Source organism: Macaca nemestrina, chromosome 12 (assembly GCF_043159975.1).
Source record: "Macaca nemestrina isolate mMacNem1 chromosome 12, mMacNem.hap1, whole genome shotgun sequence".
NCBI classification, from domain to species: Eukaryota; Metazoa; Chordata; class Mammalia; order Primates; family Cercopithecidae; genus Macaca; species Macaca nemestrina.
Window position 1 is genome coordinate 130,426 of NC_092136.1, and position 19,348 is coordinate 149,773.

The window sequence follows — 19,348 nt, forward strand, 5'->3', positions numbered from 1 at the left end:
GCCTGCCCCGCGCCGCGCGGCGCCGGAAGTGAGTGAGCATTTCCGGCAGACATCCCCGCGGGGCTGACATCCCGGTTGTTCTTCTGTGCCGGGGGTCTTCCTGCTGTCATGAAGGACGTACCGGGCTTCCTACAGCAGAGCCAGAGCTCCGGGCCCGGACAGCCCGCTGTGTGGCACCGTCTGGAGGAACTCTACACGAAGAAGTAAGCTCCGAGCAGACAGACGGGCCCTGGGCCCCGGCGATAGAGGGAGACGGAGGGGGCGGGCGGGCGGAGAAGCGGGCCCTTGATGGGCTGAGGGCGCCCAGACCCAAGTTGCGGGGAAACGGGGACGTGTAGCGACTGGCTGTGCCGGCAGGGTTTGCTGAGGAACCCCGAGTGGCAGGGTCGAGGAATAAGAAGGATGACAGACCACGAGGGCCAAGAGCTGTAGCCAGGATGTTTGGGTCTGAGATTCAGTGCTTCCCTAACGAGGGACTGTGACTGAGGCTTCTGAACTCGTCTACCTCGGGTCTTACTAAGACGGTTCAGGGGAAGCCTTTGCTTTTAGCTCTGTATTCCAGCGAAACAAGCAAACACACTTTCAGAACCAGATTGCCACCCACTTTGAGAAACAGATCTTGGTGATTCGCGCTTAGCCTTGGCATGGTGTAACTGTATCCACAGTTATCTTTCTCATGGTCTGGAGTTGATAAACCAGAGGCTAGTGCAGCTTTGCTCTCTTCCCTATTCATTCTGCAACTGGTTGCACCCCGTCCCATTGTCTTTACCTTCCATTGTATTTCTCGCTGGGCTGTGTGCCCCTAGAAAGATCTTAAAGTTTGTTTAGAAACAGGATGAATTGCAGAGCCATTAAATTGTTGCTAAGCACTAATCTCCTTTTAAAATGATAGGATAAATTGCTGGCATTGGGCTGGAGCTATTCCATAGAAAATACATCTCCTGTAGTAACCTCCCTGTTAACCCTAGCATTTAATATAATACCTTTCACATAGATGTTCCATACATGTTTTGATGATGTTTAGCATTCAGCAGCCTTCTGCTATTAGCAGTTTTTGAGAGCAAATTAATGTTTGGCAAATAATGGTTTGTGTTGGATAGCACTTGGTAATTTTCAAAGCATTTCATATGCGTTATTAAATATTAGCCTTTAGGTTTTGGATGAAGTGCTATTTAATCCTTTATTCATCCTTTTCACAGAGGAGGAAACTGAAGCTCGTTTTAATTGTCTTCCCTGAGATACTAGCTAATAGGTAGAAGAGCCAGAAACTCAAGGTAGATATGTATGATTCCAAAGTTCTCGTTTCCAATCAAACCTCACAGTAACCCTCTGAGGGAATCTAGAATAATGTTCTCCATTTCATACCTGGGAAAACTGAGTCTTAGAGAGAAGTTAAGTGATCTTAAAGTGACATAGCCATTCAACAGCAGAGCCAGGAAAAGAACTCAGGTTTATCGCATCTGCTTTAGCATTCTTTCTACTACACAGTAGAGACTGGTTAGTATGGATTTAGCATCTCTTACCAGAAATGCATTGGGGCGGCGGGGCACGGTGGCTCATGCCTGTAATCTCAGCTACTCGGGAGGCTGAGGCAGGAGAATCACTTGAACCTGGGAGGCAGAGGTTGCAGTGAGCCAAGATGGTGCCACCGCACTACAGCCTGGGCAACAGAGTGAGACTCTGTCTCAAAAAAAAAAAAAAAAAAAAAAAGGAAAGAAAGAAGAAGAAAGAAATGCATTGGGGCAAAAGTTTTTTGGATTTAGTATTTTTTCGGATTTTGAAATATTTTCGATATGTGCTTACCCATTCAGTATCCATGAATCAAAAATCTGAAATCTGAGATGCTACAATGGTCGTTTCCTTTGAGCCTTACGTTGGTGCTCAGAAAGTTTTGGATTTTGGAGCATTTTGAATTTTGGAGTTTTGGATTAGAGATACCCAACCTATATTTGTGACTTGATAGGATCCTCCAGGCTGAAGGTGCCTGTGACTGGATATGAGGTTAGAGGTCTTAAGGGCTGTGTGTTTTTCAGGTTGTGGCATCAGCTGACACTTCAGGTGCTTGATTTTGTGCAGGATCCGTGCTTTGCCCAAGGAGATGGTCTCATTAAGGTAAATAATTTGCGATACCAGGTCAGATTATATGAATGTGCTCAAGGACTTTTTAAAATAAGATGGGCTTTTTGCTAATAATAATAATAATAAGCTACAATTCTTCAGAAGTCCTTTTATGTCAGGTACTGGTCTGAGTGCTTTACACGTCCTTCCTAACGACGCTGCTCAGTAGATACTACTTTCATCTCACTTTTTTGATGTAGAAGCAAACGTAAGACTTTAAGTAACTTACTATAGGTCACTGCTAATAAGTGGCAGAAGAGGATTCAAACACTAACATTCTGGCTTTTTCTAAAATTCTGGCATAAAGTACTATCTTAAAACATGCCTGAGTATCTTAGTTCATAGGCTTCTTTTTAGTACTCTATTTTTAGAAAACTGTTATTAGATACAAAGTTCAAAACCAGTTAGAGGGTGGAGTAAGGTGTGAGGAAGATTACTATCTGTGGGAATCTTAGATAACTTCCATCACTCCCCTTCTTTAAGCCACACTGACTACTTGCCCAGACACTTCTGTCCTGGGTAGTGTGGAAGATAAAGCACCTTTTGTACTTCGGTTGAGGGTAGGTGGGTTGGAGGGAGAGTTCTGAATAGTGTCATGCTGCCTCTGTAATAGAGGACTTCTAGAATTTTTTCAACAGTTTAAAAAAACGCAGTTTCTTTCCTAGCCTTCCCCAGATCCCCTGACACATCCCCACAAATTTGCTCACTGGTAGCCTCCTCTTTGAAGTTTTTCCTGACATCTTACTCTCATTCTGAATGAATCAGAGATTCACACCAGCATTGTAACTGATAGCTTATAATTACAGCTTGAGTCATTTCTCCGGAATACATTACTTTTATATGCTCACAACAGAGCTTACCACCTTACTACCCCACCACCTGGGCTTGTAAGATTTTCTTGTGGTTTATAGCCATCAATTTGACATTTTACTATTTAGAGGAACTTAAAATCATCTGTAAGCCTGGAGATTTTGCTGAACATTCAGTCTTCTGGATTATGTGGGAAAATGATAAATGAGACCTGCCTTTTTTTTTTTTTTTTCTTTTTGAGACGGAGTTTCGCTCCTGTTGCCCGGGCTGGAGTGCAATGGTGCGATCTTGGCTCACTGCAACTTCCACCTCCCGAGTTCAAGCGATTCTTCTGCCTCAGCCTCCCAAGTAGCTGGGATTACAGGTGCCCACCACCACAGCTGGCTAATTTTTGTATTTCTTAGTAGAGATGGGGTTTCACCAGTGTTGGCCAGGCTGGTCTCAAACTCCCGACCTCAGGTGATCTGCCTGCCTCGGCCTCCCAAACTGCTGGGATTGTAGGCAGGAGCCACCGTGCCTGGCCTGAGACCTGTCTTAATACTTGTTCCCTGAGGTTCTAAATCATCAGGATAGATGATTCCTAATTGTTTATCTCTATCCTTTGGCTTCTTATCTTTAAATCACTTTTCTACACGTGGCAAAATATGGCCGCAACCTCACGGTAAGGTGATGTTTATTTAAGTTGGCAGATCTGAGTTTACTTTTCCCATGGACAGAATAAACCTTTAAAAATTGTTGGGATCCAGTCGGCATAAGTGTAAATGGATAGTATTTGTGAATTTCTAGTATTTGTGAATTTGTAGTCACCAGAAGTAATTTTGACTTTCTGGACTTAGTGGGCTGCTTTTTTAAGGTACTTTTTTAGATCAATAGATGTCAGGAAAGTTCAAACATTTCCCTCTAATAAGGAAAATATCTTTGAAATAGTCTCTTGTAGCAAAAATGCCATTTTAAAAATTTTATTTATTATTATTTTTTGAGACAGAGTTTCGTTCTTGTTGCCCAGGCTGGAGTGCAGTGGCACAGTCTTGGCTCACTACATCCTCCGCCTCCCTGGTTCAAGCGATTCTCCTGCCTCAGCCTCCAGAGTAGCTGGGATTACAGGCTCCCGCCACCACGCCTGGCTAATTTTTGTATTTTTAGTAGAGACAGGGTTTCACCATGTTGGCCAGACTGGTCTCAAACGCCTAACCTCAGGTGATCCACCCACCTCAGCCTCCCAAAGTGCTGGGATTACAGGTGTGAACCACCACCTGGCCACCATTTTATTTATTTTGGGGGGCAAGGGGACGGAGTCTCGCCCTGTCACCCAGGCTGGAGTGCAATGGTAGAACTCAGCTCACTGCAACCTCCGTCTCCCCAGTTCCAGCCATTCTCATGCTTCAGCTTCCCAAGTAGCTGGGATTACAAGCATGTGCCACCACACCTGGCTAATTTTTGTAGTTTTAGTAGAGATGGTGTTTCACCATGTTGGCCAGTCTGGTCTTGAACTCCTGTCCTCAAGTGATCCACCTGCCTCGGCCTCCCAAAGTGCCACATTACCGATGTGAGCCACAGCCTCGGGACACAAATGCCATTTTATTTAGTTGGCTGTTTCTTGTGTGCCTGATTCAAACATGTAATTGCTACAGGGGTGTGTTCATCCTTCTACCTTCGTATCCCAGAGGAACTACAGGCTCTCCTAATCCAAAGTTAAGGTCATTTGGAGGGTCCCTCTCCCACTGTGCCCACACTAGGCACTCTTTTGGCCCAGTTACCCAGGCCATAAGCTCAGGGGTTATTGTCAGCTCTCCTTCTCTGTGACCAGCCCACATCTGAGTGAGTCTGCTTCAAGTTACCCCTAAATCTCTCTCAGAGTATTCATCCATCCTCATTACTGTTGCTCCTTCACGCTCCTGTCTTGGCCACTACTAGCCTCTGACTGTTCTCTGTCTCTTTCACCTGCTGTCCTCTCTGCCCCAGGCATGTTTCTAAAATAGAAATGATCATGTGGGTCCTCTGGTTCAGCCTTGCACTCTGGACAGAGACCAATCTTCAGTGCTTCCTAGTCTGTGTCCCTCAGAACTACTCCTGAAACATAATGTATTTTTGTCTTCAGTGCTTTTGCACATGTTTGTTACTGTCTGGAATGTTCGTCTCTCAGCTTCTTCCTCTCCCACACCACGTGGCCACCTCTCTAACTGTGCTCATTTTCCCGAAACTCAGTATTGCCACTTCTGCAGTAACCGTCTTTGAAGCTTCTCCCTTTGGCTGATGCACTTCTGTGCTTTTTCTTTCTTTCTTTTTGCACTTAAACTCACTGGATTGTCATTTATTTGTTTAAAGACTGTCTTCAGTAGACCAGGAGCTCCTTGAAGACCCATCATTTGTCTTACACGTTCTGTGCTGTACTACCTAGCATGGAGTCTGAGGAAGTGCTCAAGTGTGCTGAGTGGCTAAGAAATTTCAAAATGGCGCACAATTAGCTTTAACCTTCTAAAATCTGAAGGAACTCCATTCCGTTTGATTAGCGAGCATTTCTTTTTTGTTTCAAATTTTATTTCATTAATAGGTGAACAAAATGTGTATTTCAAATCTAATTGAAATTTATCTGAAATATGTTTACGCAGAAGATAGATGTAAGATTTCAAGTAACTTATTGTATAGGCCATTGTCCGTTTTAAAATATTTTCTTCCAAAAAAAATGCATTGAAAGTCAAAAAACTTATTTTATACTCCATAAAAGTGAGGTGCAAACTTCTGATATAAGGTTATTTCACTGTCAACTCTGATAAAGATGGGAGGCACAAGGGTTCACAGTTCAGGTAAATAATGCAAACGAAACGCTTCTGTTTTCCTTTGATACAAATTAGAAGCCTCCATTCAGGTCTCTTAATGGAGGCTACTACGTACTTCAGGTCTCTTAATGGAGGCTTTTGCATATCAAGTAGTACCACATACTTGGTGCTGATACTACATTATGTCTTTTTCTTTTTCTTTTTTTTTTTTTTTTGAGATGGAGTTTCGCTCTTGTTGCCCAGGGTGGAATGCAATGGTGCGATCTCAGCTCACAGCAACCTCCGCCTCCCAGGTTCAAGCGATTCTCCTGCCTCAGCCTCCCAAAGGCACGTGCCACCACACCCAGCTAATTTTTGTATTTTTCGTAGAGACGGTGTTTCACCATTTTGGCCAGGATGGTTTCAATCTCTTGACCTCGTAATCCGCCCGCCTTGGCCTCCCAAAGTGCTGGGATTACAGGCGTGGGCCACTGTGCCCCGCTTGTTACGTCTTTTTCTTTCCTTTCCCTTTTTTTCTTCCCTCTCCTTGTTGAAGACTTTGGTCACTGCCTCCTGTTTTTCCTGTTTTTTTGTGTCCTTGTTTTTAGTTGAGGTATCGTTTATGCTGCACACAACGTTACTGACTTCATGTGATGGGAAATGTACAAGACAGAGGCTGCCATCTCCCGTCTGAGCTGGGCCCAGACTCTGCCTTTGTATTAGACATCACAATTCCATTCTCTAGAGTACATTCTCTTTTTCTCAAGAAATGCATTAAGTCCAACTGCTGAACATAGGTCTTGAACCTCTAGCTGTAGGATTTTCAACAGACTTACTTATGGGGTTTCACCTTCCTTCCACAATGGTCTTCTTATTACTTCAACAAACAGGATAGATACAAATAAACCTGTCCTGGTCGGCTGGAGACCACACAGCGGCACAAGCCGTCTTCACAAGCATCCAAATACCAACAGCCCAGAAGCCACAGGGAGAAAACTGGGGGAGCATTTCAATCTGATGTCTATTTAACTTACAATACCTGGAAGAAAGAATATAGGAATTTGTCTGGAGGTTCTTATCGGTCCGTACCCTAATTCCCAAAGCTAGAAGAAACCTAATGTTCCTTAATAATCTGTTGATCATACGTGAATGTAAATAAGCCCTAATATGGTCTCCTGTCATTCTGCAAACGTGCATTGCTTACTGTGTAATGGGCATTGTGGTTTGCACACTCCCAACTTGATAGCATTGATGCAGCTTCTGTACCAAAAATACTATCTGGGGTCTTCATTTTGCAGAATACAAGACATCCTGTAATTTCTCTCCGTGTTTTGGTTTCACAGCTTTATGAAAACTTTATCAGTGAATTTGAACACAGGTAAAACCCTTTCATCCCTTTTTTACTTTGCAAATGAGTACTTTGATACTCATTGGTACTCAAAGACTGGTGGTTTTCATTTCAGGGTGAATCCTTTGTCCCTGGTAGAAATCATTCTTCATGTAGTTAGACAGATGACTGGTAAGTCTTACTTTGTTTTATAAAGGAGTAGATCCAAGTGGTAGTTAAAATTATCTTGAAATATAAGTTAACTGAACTTTTGTGCTTTCTGTATCCAATATTGTATTTTTATTCTACTTTATGGTCAAAACCTAAAGATTATCCTACCTAAAGATGTCTTGGTTAGTAGAAACCAGTCTGTTGATGGTCCTTCTGACTGTTCTTTCTTTTCCAGATCCTAATGTGGCTCTTACTTTCCTGGAAAAGACTCGTGAGAAGGTAAATGTGAGATGTGAGCAATACCTTTTAGGGTATGGATGACTTACAGTTTGTGTCCATGCTCACCATCCAGACCTTGAGAGACCACATGGTCTCTAGTCATCAAGGTTGCGTTAATGTGCAAGTAGCTGGCTTCTTTTGTTAGTCAGCTGCCCACGTTCTGAGGTTTCTTGTTTTTGTTTTTGATGTCTTAGGTGAAAAGTAGTGATGAGGCAGTGATCCTGTGTAAAACAGCAATTGGAGCTCTAAAATTAAACATCGGGGACCTACAGGTTACAAAGGTGAGCTCACCATATACAGATTTCTCTTTGGATTAAAATTATTTAAAACTGTAGGAAAAAAAAACTATTTTTGTTCTTTACTATTTATTTTAAAACATTTTTAAATTAGAGAAAAGTTGCAAAAATAACACAAAGAACTCCTATACCTCAACCCAAATTCCCCATTGCAAACCTTTTTTTTTTTTTTTTTTTTTTTTTTGAGATGGAGTCTCGTTCTGTTACCCAGGCTGGAGTGCAGTGGTACTATCTCAGCTTCTCAGCTCATTGCAACCTCCGCCTCCTGGGTTCAAGCAATTCTCCTGCCTCAGCCTCCTGAGTAGCTGGGATTACAGGTGCCTGCCATCACATCCGGCTAATTTTCTTGTATTTTTAGTAGAGACAGGGTTTCACCATGTTGACCAGGCTGGTCTCGAACTCCTGACCTCAAGTGATCCCTCTGTTCTCAGCCTCCCAAGGTGCTGGGATTACAGCCGTGAGCCACTGCGCCCAGCCCCCGATTGCTAACCTTTTACTACTTTTGCCTTTGTGTGTGTCTGTAGCTTTTTTCCAAAACCACTTAAGAGTAAGTTGCTGATACAATGCCTGCTGCCCTTAAACAAAAGAGCAGTCCCGTGTGACCACAGCACATCCGTCTAATAATGACTCCAACGGCCTCAGTCAGCCCAAAGCACATTGGTTCTCCCTGACCAAGGTCAGCCTACACACCACTGGCACGTCATGTGCTGTTCCTCCACCTTCCTTCTGCCTCCTAAATGTTGCTGAAGTATCCTGTGTATTTTTATGTCTTTCTTATGTTCAATTATGTTTTCGTGCAGTTTGGGAGACAGGTATGGATGTGAGTGGCAGTGAAACCGACGTGGTGGGTCCACCTTGTTTAACCAGAGCCTGTGTGTGTTTGTGTTTGTTTGCTAACCATAATGTTAAAGAAAATATTGGGGCTAGGTTAAAAGTGTTCCTGTCCTCATTGCCCTGAAAAGATACTTTTTATTGTTTATTGTTTCTCAGTCTTCACCCATGTGCATACTTAGTGCATTTTATTTTGAAGTATTTTAAGACACGCTGGAAGCTGTAAGTCACAGTCCACAATGCTGTAATAGGCGTCCATGTGCCCTAGCCAGCTCAGGAAGGAATGAAGCCACAGTCAGGGCCCCAGTACCCTTCAGACCACTCTTCTCCCGCAGCCAGGCTCCCTCTCATGCCCATGCATTTCCTTGTGCTTCATTAAATGGGGGTGTGTAACTCAAGTGTTTTAACATTGGCTCAGTCCTGGGTTCCAGAGTCCTGTGGGTATGTGTAGCCAGTGTGCGTGTACTCCTGTACGGAATTTCGCTGTGTAAGTGTTCCACAACATACATATCCTGTCTCCTGTTGAAGAGGTTTAGGGCCGGGTGTGGTGGTCACACCTGTAATCCCAGCACTCTGGGAGACTGAGGCAGGTGGATCATGAGGTCAGGAGTTCAAGACCAGCCCAGCCAAGATGGTAAAACCCCGTCTCTACTAAAAACACAAAAATTAACCAGGCGTGGTGGCGGGCGCCTGTAATCCCAGCCTCTTGGGAGGCTGAGGTTGCAGTGAGCCAAGATTGTACCACTGCACTCCAGCTTGGGCAACAGAGCAAGACTCCATCTCAGAAAAAAAAAAAGAGAGAGAGAGAGATTTAGGTTGTTTTTTTCACTATCACAAACAATACTGCTATAAGTATTTCTGTGCGTGATCCCTTGTGTACGTGGGCAGAATCTCGCCAGGATATATGCCTGGAGACTATAGATACAAACTGTATGCATCTCTGCCTTTCCCAGATATACGCTCCCTCAGCGCCGTACGAGCACTCTGGAAGCTCCATATCTTCAACACCTGATAGTTTCAGGCTCTAACCCTTGCTGATCTAATAGAAGTGAAATTATATCTTGTTGGGGGTTTAATTTGCATTTCACAATTACTAGTGGTTTATTGGCCATTCTGTTTGTGTCTCCAGATCTGTCAATTGTCTGTTAATGTCTTTTGCCCATTTTTGTACTGTGTTGCTGTCTCCTGACTGATTTGTAAGTGTTTTTATATTTCCTTGGTCATAATTGCTGGTGAGTTATACATGTTGTAAATATTGCTTCCCAGTCTATAGCTTGTCTTTGTACTTTTTTCTGTGTTTTGGATTAAGTTTTCCATGTTAACGTAGTCACATTCATCAGTCTTTGCCTTTGTAGTTTGCGCTTTTCATCTCACAACATATTACTTTAAAAATCTTCGCCAAGCACAGTGGCTTGAACCTGTAATCCCAGCTACTGCGGAGACTGAGGTGGGAGGATCGCTTGAGGCCAGGAGTTCAAGACCACCCTAGGCAACAGAGTGAGACCCTGTCCCTAAAAAAATGAAATAAATAAACTTTTAACTTAAAAAGAGAGATGATTTTGCTTTCCTTATGTAGGAAACAATTGAAGATGTTGAAGAAATGCTCAACAACCTTCCTGGTGTGACGTCGGTTCACAGTCGTTTCTATGATCTCTCCAGTAAATACTATCAAACAGTCGGAAACCACGCGTCCTACTACAAAGATGCTCTGCGGTTTTTGGGCTGTGTTGACATCAAGGATCTACCAGGTAACCTAGGCCATTAAAGTCCATGTCACACAGGAGCGTATTCTCCAAACTTAGCATCTGTGAGGCGCTTGAGGTGACAGTTCTCAGAAATTACTAAGCGGGGCTGGGCGTGGTGGCTCGCACCTGTAATCCCAGCAGTTTTGGGAGGCTGAAGCAGGCGGATCATCTGACGTCAGGAGTTCAAGACCAGCCTGGCCAACGTGATGAAACCCTGTCTCTACTGAAAATACTAGCCAGGTGTTATGGTGGGTGCCTGTAATCCTGGTTACTTGGGAGGCTGAGACAGGAGAATCTCTTGAATTCGGGAGGTGGAGGTTGCAGTGAGCCAAGATTGCACCACTGCACCTCAGCCTGGGTGACTGAGTGAGACCCCATCTCACCAAAAAAAAAAAGAAATTACTCAGATGGATTCATCCTGTTTTGAAGAAAAAATGGGAAGATTTGTATAAACTTTAGTTTCTACATTGTATTTGTCTCCAGCATTTAATTTACATGAAAATGAGGCTTTCCTCCTAGCTCCTTTACTGTTCCGTCTCCAGTTCCTTATTGTTACCTAAGTCACAGGTTTTTGTAGGAAGTCCCATGACGTAAATACCTGCTGAACCCACCCCGCCCGCCCTTCTGCTGCAGAATAAAGGATGCTTTGGAGTCCCTGTAGCTGAGACCCTTGGAGTCCCTGTAGCTGAGACCCCTGGAATCCGTGTAGCTGAGACCCCTGGAATCCCTGTAGCTGAGACCCTTGGAGTCCCTGTAGCTGAGACCCTTGGAGTCCCTGTAGCTGAGACCCTTGGAGTCCCTGTAGCTGAGACCCTTGGAATCCCTGTAGCTGAGACCCCTGGAATCCGTGTAGCTGAGACCCTTGGAGTCCCTGTAGCTGAGACCCCTGGAATCCCTGTAGCTGAGACCCTTGGAGTCCCTGTAGCTGAGACCCTTGGAATCCCTGTAGCTGAGACCCTTGGAATCCGTGTAGCTGAGACCCTTGGAATCCCTGTAGCTGAGACATTTGGAATCCCTGTAGCTGAGACCCTTGGAATCCGTGTAGCTGAGACCCTTGGAATCCCTGTAGCTGAGACACTTGGAATCCCTGTAGCTGAGACCCTTGGAATCCCTGTAGCTGAGACACTTGGAATCCCTGTAGCTGAGACCCTTGGAATCCCTGTAGCTGAGACCCTTGGAATCCCTGTAGCTGAGACCCTTGTTTTGAAAACTGCAATTCCAGACCCATGGGGACAAATTATTAAATCAACCCAGTACTTCAGAAGAGTTGACTAATGTCAGGGCTTTGTAATACAACCATTTCAAACAATGTTTTTTTACTTTTTTGTTATATGAGATTTTTTTTTTTTTTTTTTTTTTTTTTTTTTTTTTTTTGAGACGGAGTCTCGCTCTGTCGCCCAGGCTGGAGTGCAGTGGCCGGATCTCAGCTCACTGCAAGCTCCGCCTCCCGGGTTTACGCCATTCTCCTGCCTCAGCCTCCTCAGTAGCTGGGACTACAGGCGCCCGCCATCTCGCCCGGCTAGTTTTTTTTTTGTATTTTTTTAGTAGAGAAGGGGTTTCACTGTGTTAGCCAGGATGGTCTCGATCTCCTGACCTCGTGATCCGCCCGTCTCGGCCTCCCAAAGTGCTGGGATTACAGGCTTGAGCCACCGCGCCCGGCCTGTTATATGAGATTTTTAAAGCTAAACAGGACTGATTATTGTGACTGGATTGTAAATGGGCCTGTGTTCCTACCGTAGTGTCTGAGCAGCAGGAGAGAGCCTTCACGCTGGGGCTAGCAGGGCTTCTCGGCGAGGGAGTGTTTAACTTTGGAGAACTCGTAAGTTGACCCTGGGCTCAGCTTCCTTAACGAAAGGGAGACTGAAGTGTTGCCAGCTGACCGTCTCCATCCCCACAGCTCATGCACCCAGTGCTGACCATCTCCATCCCCACAGCTCATGCACCCCGTGCTGACCGTCTCCATCCCCACAGCTCATGCACCCCGTGCTGACCATCTCCATCCCCACAGCTCATGCACCCCCTGCTGACCGTCTCCATCCCCACAGCTCATGCACCTTGTGCTGACCATCTCCATCCCCACAGCTCATGCACCCCGTGCTGACCGTCTCCATCCCCACAGCTCATGCACCCCGTGCTGACCATCTCCATCCCCACAGCTCATGCACCCCCTGCTGACCGTCTCCATCCCCACAGCTCATGCACCTTGTGCTGACCGTCTCCATCCCCACAGCTCATGCACCCCCTGCTGACCGTCTCCATCCCCACAGCTCATGCACCCCGTGCTGACCGTCTCCATCCCCACAGCTCATGCACCCCGTGCTGACCGTCTCCATCCCCACAGCTCATGCACCCCGTGCTGGAGTCCCTGCGGAACACTGACCGGCAGTGGCTGATTGACACCCTCTATGCCTTCAACAGTGGCAACGTAGAGAGGTTCCAGACTCTGAAGACTGCCTGGGGCCAGCAGGTATGGCTCCGACGATGCCCCAGCCCTTGTTCCTCTGTGTATCTACTCACTCATACAACCAATGTTCATTGAGCGTCTTCTCTAGGCACACAGGAAGGAACTGGGCACAGAGGAGACCGAGATAGGCTAGTCCTTGCTCTCACAGAGCTGAGAGTTAAGTGGTTGGTTAGAGTGAGGGTGTTCTGAGAAAACAGAATCGAATGTGGGCCCTGCATCTGTGCTGGGTGGAGAGGGTCTCACAGAAGGCGTAGAAGCCATAGTGACCTAAGGTCTGTGTGGCCTTAGGAATGAATGAAGAGTGTGGGAACAGTGCACTCAGCGGAGGAAAAGGAAAATGTTAGTGTCTTTGCTGAACTGAAAGACGAATGTGTGAGGCCAACATGAGTGGGTGGGAGAGAGCGTGGAATGAAGGAGGAACAAGTGCCTGGTGCAGAGACGGAGAGCGGTGGGTACAGGGGGAGAGTGATAGGTGCAGGGAGGGGAAAAGGGGTGGGTGCAGGGAGGGGAGAGCGGTGGGTGCAGGGAGGGGAAAAGGTGGGTGCAGGGAGGGGAAAAGGTGGGTGCAGGGGAGAGCAGTGGGTACAGGGATGGGGAGAGCTGTGGGTGCAGGAGGAGAGGTCTGTGCAGGGAGAACAGCCAGTTCACCTCAGCCAAGGGGAGGGGGGCACTGGGTGAAGGTGCCTCTGGAAGGTGGGAGTTGGGAAAAGGTGCTTAACAAGGACTTGAGCTTTAATGGTGAAGTATGTTCTTTTTTAATGAGATTATTAGAAGTAAATATTAATAAAATGTTAACTGTGGTAGGAATTATGGTTATTTTTGTATTTTTCTGAAACTTTCAGTTTTCTCAGTTTAACATAAACTTGTAAAATTCCTGCATAGTGGAGCAGGGTGGATATAGATGAGGTTACTGTGAAGAGGCAGAAAGCACAGATGCAGCCAGACCTAACTGTGGTCTGGTTATTCATTGATGTCTCAAAAAAATGTGCCACTCAGAAAGGAAGATGGCTAGTTACAGCAATTTAAAGGGAAAAAATTTGTAGATATATGTTGGCAGCATCTGTTCAGGCAGCAAAGCCTGTCTGGACAGAGAGTGCCCTTTCTACAGAGCTTGACCTGTCCAGTGCTTGAGGAAGAAGTGTCCTCAGCAAGGCTGCCTGTGTCAGGATATGAGTTGCTATTTGAATTAAAAAAACAAGTCTCGGCCGGGCGCGGTGGCTCAAGCCTGTAATCCCAGTACTTTGGGAGGCCGAGACGGGCGGATCACGAGGTCAGGAGATCGAGACCATCCTGGCTAACACCGTGAAACCCCATCTCTACTAAAAATACAAAAAACTAGCCGGGCGAGGTGGCGGGCGCCTGTAGTCCCAGCTACTTCGGAGGCTGAGGCAGGAGAATGGCCTAAACCCGGGAGGCGGAGCTTGCAGTGAGCTGAGATCCGGCCACTGCACTCCAGCCTGGGCGACAGAGCGAGACTCCGTCTCAAAAAAAAAAAAAAAACAAGTCTCCTTGGTTTAAGTAACGTTTTGATCTGTAAGAAGAGATGATGCACGTCTTGCAGAAGATTGTATTCTAGTTCTCATGACAATGATATTTTTCATTATAAATTAATAACTTGCTCTTTTGATTCAGAACAAGTCTGTAGAAATTAAGGAAACTTTTCCTCAGAGGGACTGCCCTGGCACTGAGCAGGCAGCAGCCTCTGAGGGACTCCCCTGGCACTGAGCAGGCAGCAGCCCCTGAGGGAAGCCTCCTGGGCTGTTGGGTGTGTCCTTCCCGACAGCACCTTGACCAGGAGAGTCTTCTCGAAATGCCGGTACCCTGTGGCCTTGCCTGATGGTGTTTGTAGCATTAATACAGATCTTACCTTGTAAATTCCTTGCCTTGACAAAGTGTCCCAGTTAGATTTCCTAAGAAGAATGAAGAAGATGTGGATGAGCTTCAGCAGTCCGCAGTGTGAGATGTTTGGATCTGCTTAGCTGCTTTTTGTTCAGTCTACTGTTAGAGAGCGAATTCCAGAGCCCCAGTTAGGTAACTGATAAGCACAAACATGGAAGACATTGTTCTGTCTTTCTGTACTTTACAGCCTGATTTAGCAGCTAACGAAGCCCAGCTTCTGAGGAAAATTCAGTTGTTGTGCCTCATGGAGGTAAGCAGACACCCGGGAGCCACTTTGTCTGTGGTTTCAGATTTTGGTCAGGTGGGGGCGCTGCACTCTCCAAGCCTGTCCTGAGCAGTTTGAGTGCTGCTGCTTCTGCTGTGCGTCACTCTCTTCACCACCTTCCTTTTCCTTTGCCACCACTTGCTTTTTTAAGTTTATATTTGGGTCTTAGCTCAGACGACACCCTCCCACCCCGCTGAGGCCTTCCCTGACCGTCTGAACTGCGATGAAGTAGCTGCCCCTCTCACCATGATGCAGTTGCCTCCTCGTTGCATGTCGCTTCCTGTTGACACACACCTCTGGTTTTCCCCACTAGAACCTAAGCTTCTTGAGGAAGTGGCCCTTACATTTCTGGTTTGCCGTGGTCAACCCTGTGGTTTGAGGCCAAATTGTGGCCTCAAGTACTTGTTCAGGGATTGAATAATGGCTACTGTCAAAAATTCCTATAAGGCATTTTGCTGTTATCCTTCTTATCTAAGCATTGAAAGCTTGTTCTTAACAAGATGTAAGTCTAATATTAGGGAACTTTTTAGTGTATGGAGTACTAATAAGACATCTATTTTAAGAGCCAATACTGACAAAACATTCTTATCAGTTCTCTATTTTTATTTGGAAAAATAGTTTTAAATAGTTAATAAAATTTTTTCCAGATGACTTTCACACGACCTGCCAATCACAGACAACTTACTTTTGAAGAAATTGCCAAAAGTGCTAAAATCACAGTGAATGAGGTATGGTCCCTAGGCTCAGGGTGTTAGAGCAGCAGAGCTGCCACATGGAGGAGTCAAGGCTCTTGTGTGAGCGCTGTGCTCCCTGGACAGTAAAAAACGACCGGAGAAGCCATCTGGGTCCCTGGGGGTGTGTCAGGCTATCCTGTCTTACACAAGCCTCCGTCTCTGCGCAGGTGGAGCTCCTGGTGATGAAGGCCCTTTCGGTGGGGCTGGTGAAAGGCAGCATAGACGAGGTGGACAGACGCGTCCACATGACCTGGGTGCAGCCCCGAGTGCTGGATTTGCAGCAGGTGTTGTGTTTGAAAACCATTATTCACCTCTGTGGGTTTTGGGGGGTTGTATCTATACTGTCTTAGTTTCATTTGGATGGGAGCCATTTGGGAAGAAAGCATTATCAGACGAGGTTTTGGAGAATGAATTACTGCTGTTGGGTTTTTCTAAGAGCTTAATTTAATGCAAGCCTGAGATTTGAACCCTGCATTTAAAAGCTTATTATTACAATAGTGCTAGTTGTGCTGATGGTGCTTTTTAATCTTAAGATAGGTACTCCGATCAAATACGTTCCTGGTTCTGTGATTTGAGCTCACATCCATCTTACATTTGCTGGAAATGTAATCCTGTGGATTTCCTCTATTCTTGTCTGCTTTCTTTCATGCAAGTTTTTTCTAATGTCCTTGTGATAAGAATTAACCCGGGAAGTCCTGTCACACTCCTCCAGCTCAGAGGTCCTTTTTATTAGAGCTGCCCTAGAGAGTCAGCTGGAGATGCAGAGCCGCCCCGTCAGGTGCTGTGGCGGCCACTTGGCCTGTGACTCCTGTGTGTCTTAATGCCCCTTGTGTCCGGATCTGCATTTCAGATCAAGGGAATGAAGGACCGCCTGGAGTTCTGGTGCACGGATGTGAAGAGCATGGAGATGCTGGTGGAGCACCAGGCCCATGACATCCTCACCTAGGGCCCCCCGGTCCCCTGTCGTGTCTCCTTTGACCACCTGAGAGAGGCGTTTGCAGCCGATGAAGCTGGCTGCTCAGACGGTCGACATTGAATTTGGGTAGGGGTTGGGATCCAGTCTGAAGTACAGACTGTTCTTGCTCTGAAAACAGGACTGTCCCTGTTGGGGGCCAGGCCACAGGGAGAAGACTTCTTTGTGGGTCTCTCCTGCAGTGGGTGGGGGTCTCTGGGTCTTAGGTGATAAGGGAGAGAGAGAACGCGTGAGGCAGGAAGTCCCCTAAAGTCCGTGCACTCCAAGGTTGATCTCCATCCCCATCCACCTGCACGGACATCTTTTCCATTGTGGTTTGAGAATGTTCCTATAATAAACAGCTCTGCTTTGTTCTTCTCGTGGCTCTGTTTTCTTGGGCTTAGCTTCCAGGCCAAGCCTCTGCCTGGAGGTTAAAAAGCATGAGTTGGAACCTTGGGAAGACGTGGTGGGGGTAGCCTTGGCCCTTCTCCTCCCTGCACGTACAGTAGACTGGGGCAGAACCCAGCACCAAGGGCTACCGAGGAAGCTGGTCCTATCTTTACTGTTAGTCAAGAGAGACCCAGGGGTATCCACTCGCTTCTCCAGCCCTGTCAGGTACCTGCCCCGACCCAGGCATCCATCTGCATCCTTGTCACCACTCATCATTCAAATAGCCACCGGCGTCTGTGACCCAGTGTGCCCCAATGCTGACATGAGCCATCTCTGGGACTGGGCGTGTAAGGGAAACCACCTTGAGGTTCCTCGTCTGGGAGTGGAGGTGCACGTACACAGAGAATCACAAAGTGAACGTTAGGTGGAAAGACGGTTTAATGCGATCTTTCAGTCCTGTGCCTGCAGTGACAGCATGGAGCTCTTGTAGCTCTCCAGGCGGGTGAGATCCAGCCTCCAGGAACCAGGAAGCTGATGAATATGAGTGAGAGCCCCATGGCCTGCTCCTGATGGAGGAAAGTACCCACGAGCCCACTAAGCTGGTAGGGGAGTCAGGCCTGGGCCAATAAGGGAGGTTGCCTGCCTGCCCTCTGTCCCTCAGGTCCCACAGTTTGGGATTTGGGAGACAGACTGCCCCGGCCCCCCTCCCCTAGCCATGTTATCGCCATCTGCCTTCAAACCTCTGTGTAGTGTGAGCAGTGAGTAACCACTGTCGTCAACACATCTGGCAGCCTCTGGCCCTCGCTGGGCAGACCAGTCTCAGACATGATGTGCACGCTCCTGGTTACCTGTGGCTGTGCATGTCAGAGTGTGTACAGAACAGCAGAAACAACCAACATTTTAAATCGCAGGCAAACAAGCACAGGGCCCTTTCTCTCAATGGCATTCCTGTTCAGAGGGCTGAGAAGAGGTCAGATTCCCCGTGCTCTGCGTGTGCAAAAGGAGACCCTATCTGGAGCCCTGTGTTCTCCAGTGGCCAGGTTCTGAGGCACCAGCCAAATTTCACCCTCAGTTTCCTCCCGAATCAGCCTGGGCCCAGTCCTCCCCCATTTCCTGAAGCTGAATCAGATGCCAGGCTGGAGACCAGTTCTTACTTTTGACTTTAGCCCCAGAGGTTTAAGAGCAAATCTGGCCTAGAATGAGGACCTTAGTCTAGGTTCAGGTCTTAGCTGTATGACCTTGGCAAATGACTTTCTTGACCTTGGTTTATTTCTGCTGAAAACAGACATTCATACTCCAAGAGTGGAAATGGTTAACTTAGGTTTTAGTTTTCACCTGTGCTCTCATCTGACCCTCAAAGCAGCCCTCCTCTTCCTGTTTAAGGGGATGAAGTTAATGGATCCACCAAGCCTCCGAGCTCAGCCTAGCAGCCATCTCTGGCCAGGTGAGCAGAGCGTCAGAACTGGGAGCCCGTCCCTGCTGTTGACTCTGGTGCCCATTTGGAAGCCTGGTCTGCAGGCGATGGCTGCAGAGACCCCTTTCCTGGCGTTCAGACACTGTTGTAGTCATGGCTGAGGCCCAGGGCCGTGGCCACCTCTCCCTTTTTCCATCCTGGACTTCTGTGTCACCCCAAAACCCAGGGAATGGGCTGAGTTCTCAAGACTGCTTGCTGCTACCTTGGAGGTCACTTACCGCGGGAGAGGTGGGTGTTTTGGCCGGCTTGGAGAGATGTGGGCCTTCGGAACTGTCCAACGCCTCAGCGGGGCTTGGAGCAGCCTGAGGGCAGCGGGCAGCCTCAGAATGGTTCTGGGGTCAAGGTTCTTCCTGAGTCCCAGCTGGGTTTCCCTGGCGTGTCCTCTTGGCATATCCTCGACTTGCTTGGGTGTTGGGACTTTTTATAGCTGAAGGGGGAGCTGCAGCCGTCCCCTCCTGTCACAGGGCTTGGCAGAAAGGACGCCTGCTTGGAACTGGGAGAGGACCAGCCTCAGACCAGCAGCCCCAGCCTGGCACTCCCTGATGTGACTTCAAGTAAAGCAGTCGCAGTGTGGGGAGCTGTGACCCCTCTGGAAAGGGCTTTCATTTCTTTGTGAAAAATGTTTGGGAGGCCGAGGCAGGTGGATCACGAGGTCAGGAGATCAAGACTATCCTGGCTAACACAGTGAAACCCCATCTGTACTAAAAATACAAAAAATTAGCCGGACGTGGTAGCGGCGCCTGTAGTCCCAGCTACTCAGGAGGCTGAGGCAGGAGAATGGTGTGAACCCGGAAGGTGGAGCTTGCAGTGAGCCGAGATCACGCCACTGCACTCCAG

The 19,348-nt window shown here is 47.1% G+C and overlaps 1 protein-coding gene and 2 pseudogenes across 1 annotated transcript; 1 reads left to right on the forward strand and 2 right to left on the reverse strand.

The window, feature by feature from the left end:
* The first annotated feature begins 17 nt into the window (after positions 1-17).
* Positions 18-17,024, forward strand: LOC105494170 (proteasome 26S subunit, non-ATPase 13). Its single transcript, XM_071073987.1, has 13 exons — positions 18-203; positions 2,034-2,112; positions 7,028-7,062; positions 7,148-7,203; positions 7,418-7,461; positions 7,656-7,742; positions 10,165-10,336; positions 12,073-12,152; positions 12,675-12,800; positions 14,884-14,946; positions 15,609-15,689; positions 15,863-15,979; positions 16,546-17,024. Exons 1-13 carry the CDS (start codon positions 109-111, stop codon positions 16,639-16,641), a joined length of 1,131 nt encoding a protein of 376 aa, XP_070930088.1. The 5' UTR covers positions 18-108; the 3' UTR covers positions 16,642-17,024.
* LOC139357390 (signal recognition particle 19 kDa protein pseudogene) lies at positions 4,898-7,660 on the reverse strand (annotated as a pseudogene).
* Positions 17,025-17,379: 355 nt separating the features above from the next.
* Positions 17,380-18,902, reverse strand: LOC105494121 (cytochrome c oxidase subunit 8B, mitochondrial-like; annotated as a pseudogene).
* Between the last annotated feature and the right edge of the window lie 446 nt (positions 18,903-19,348).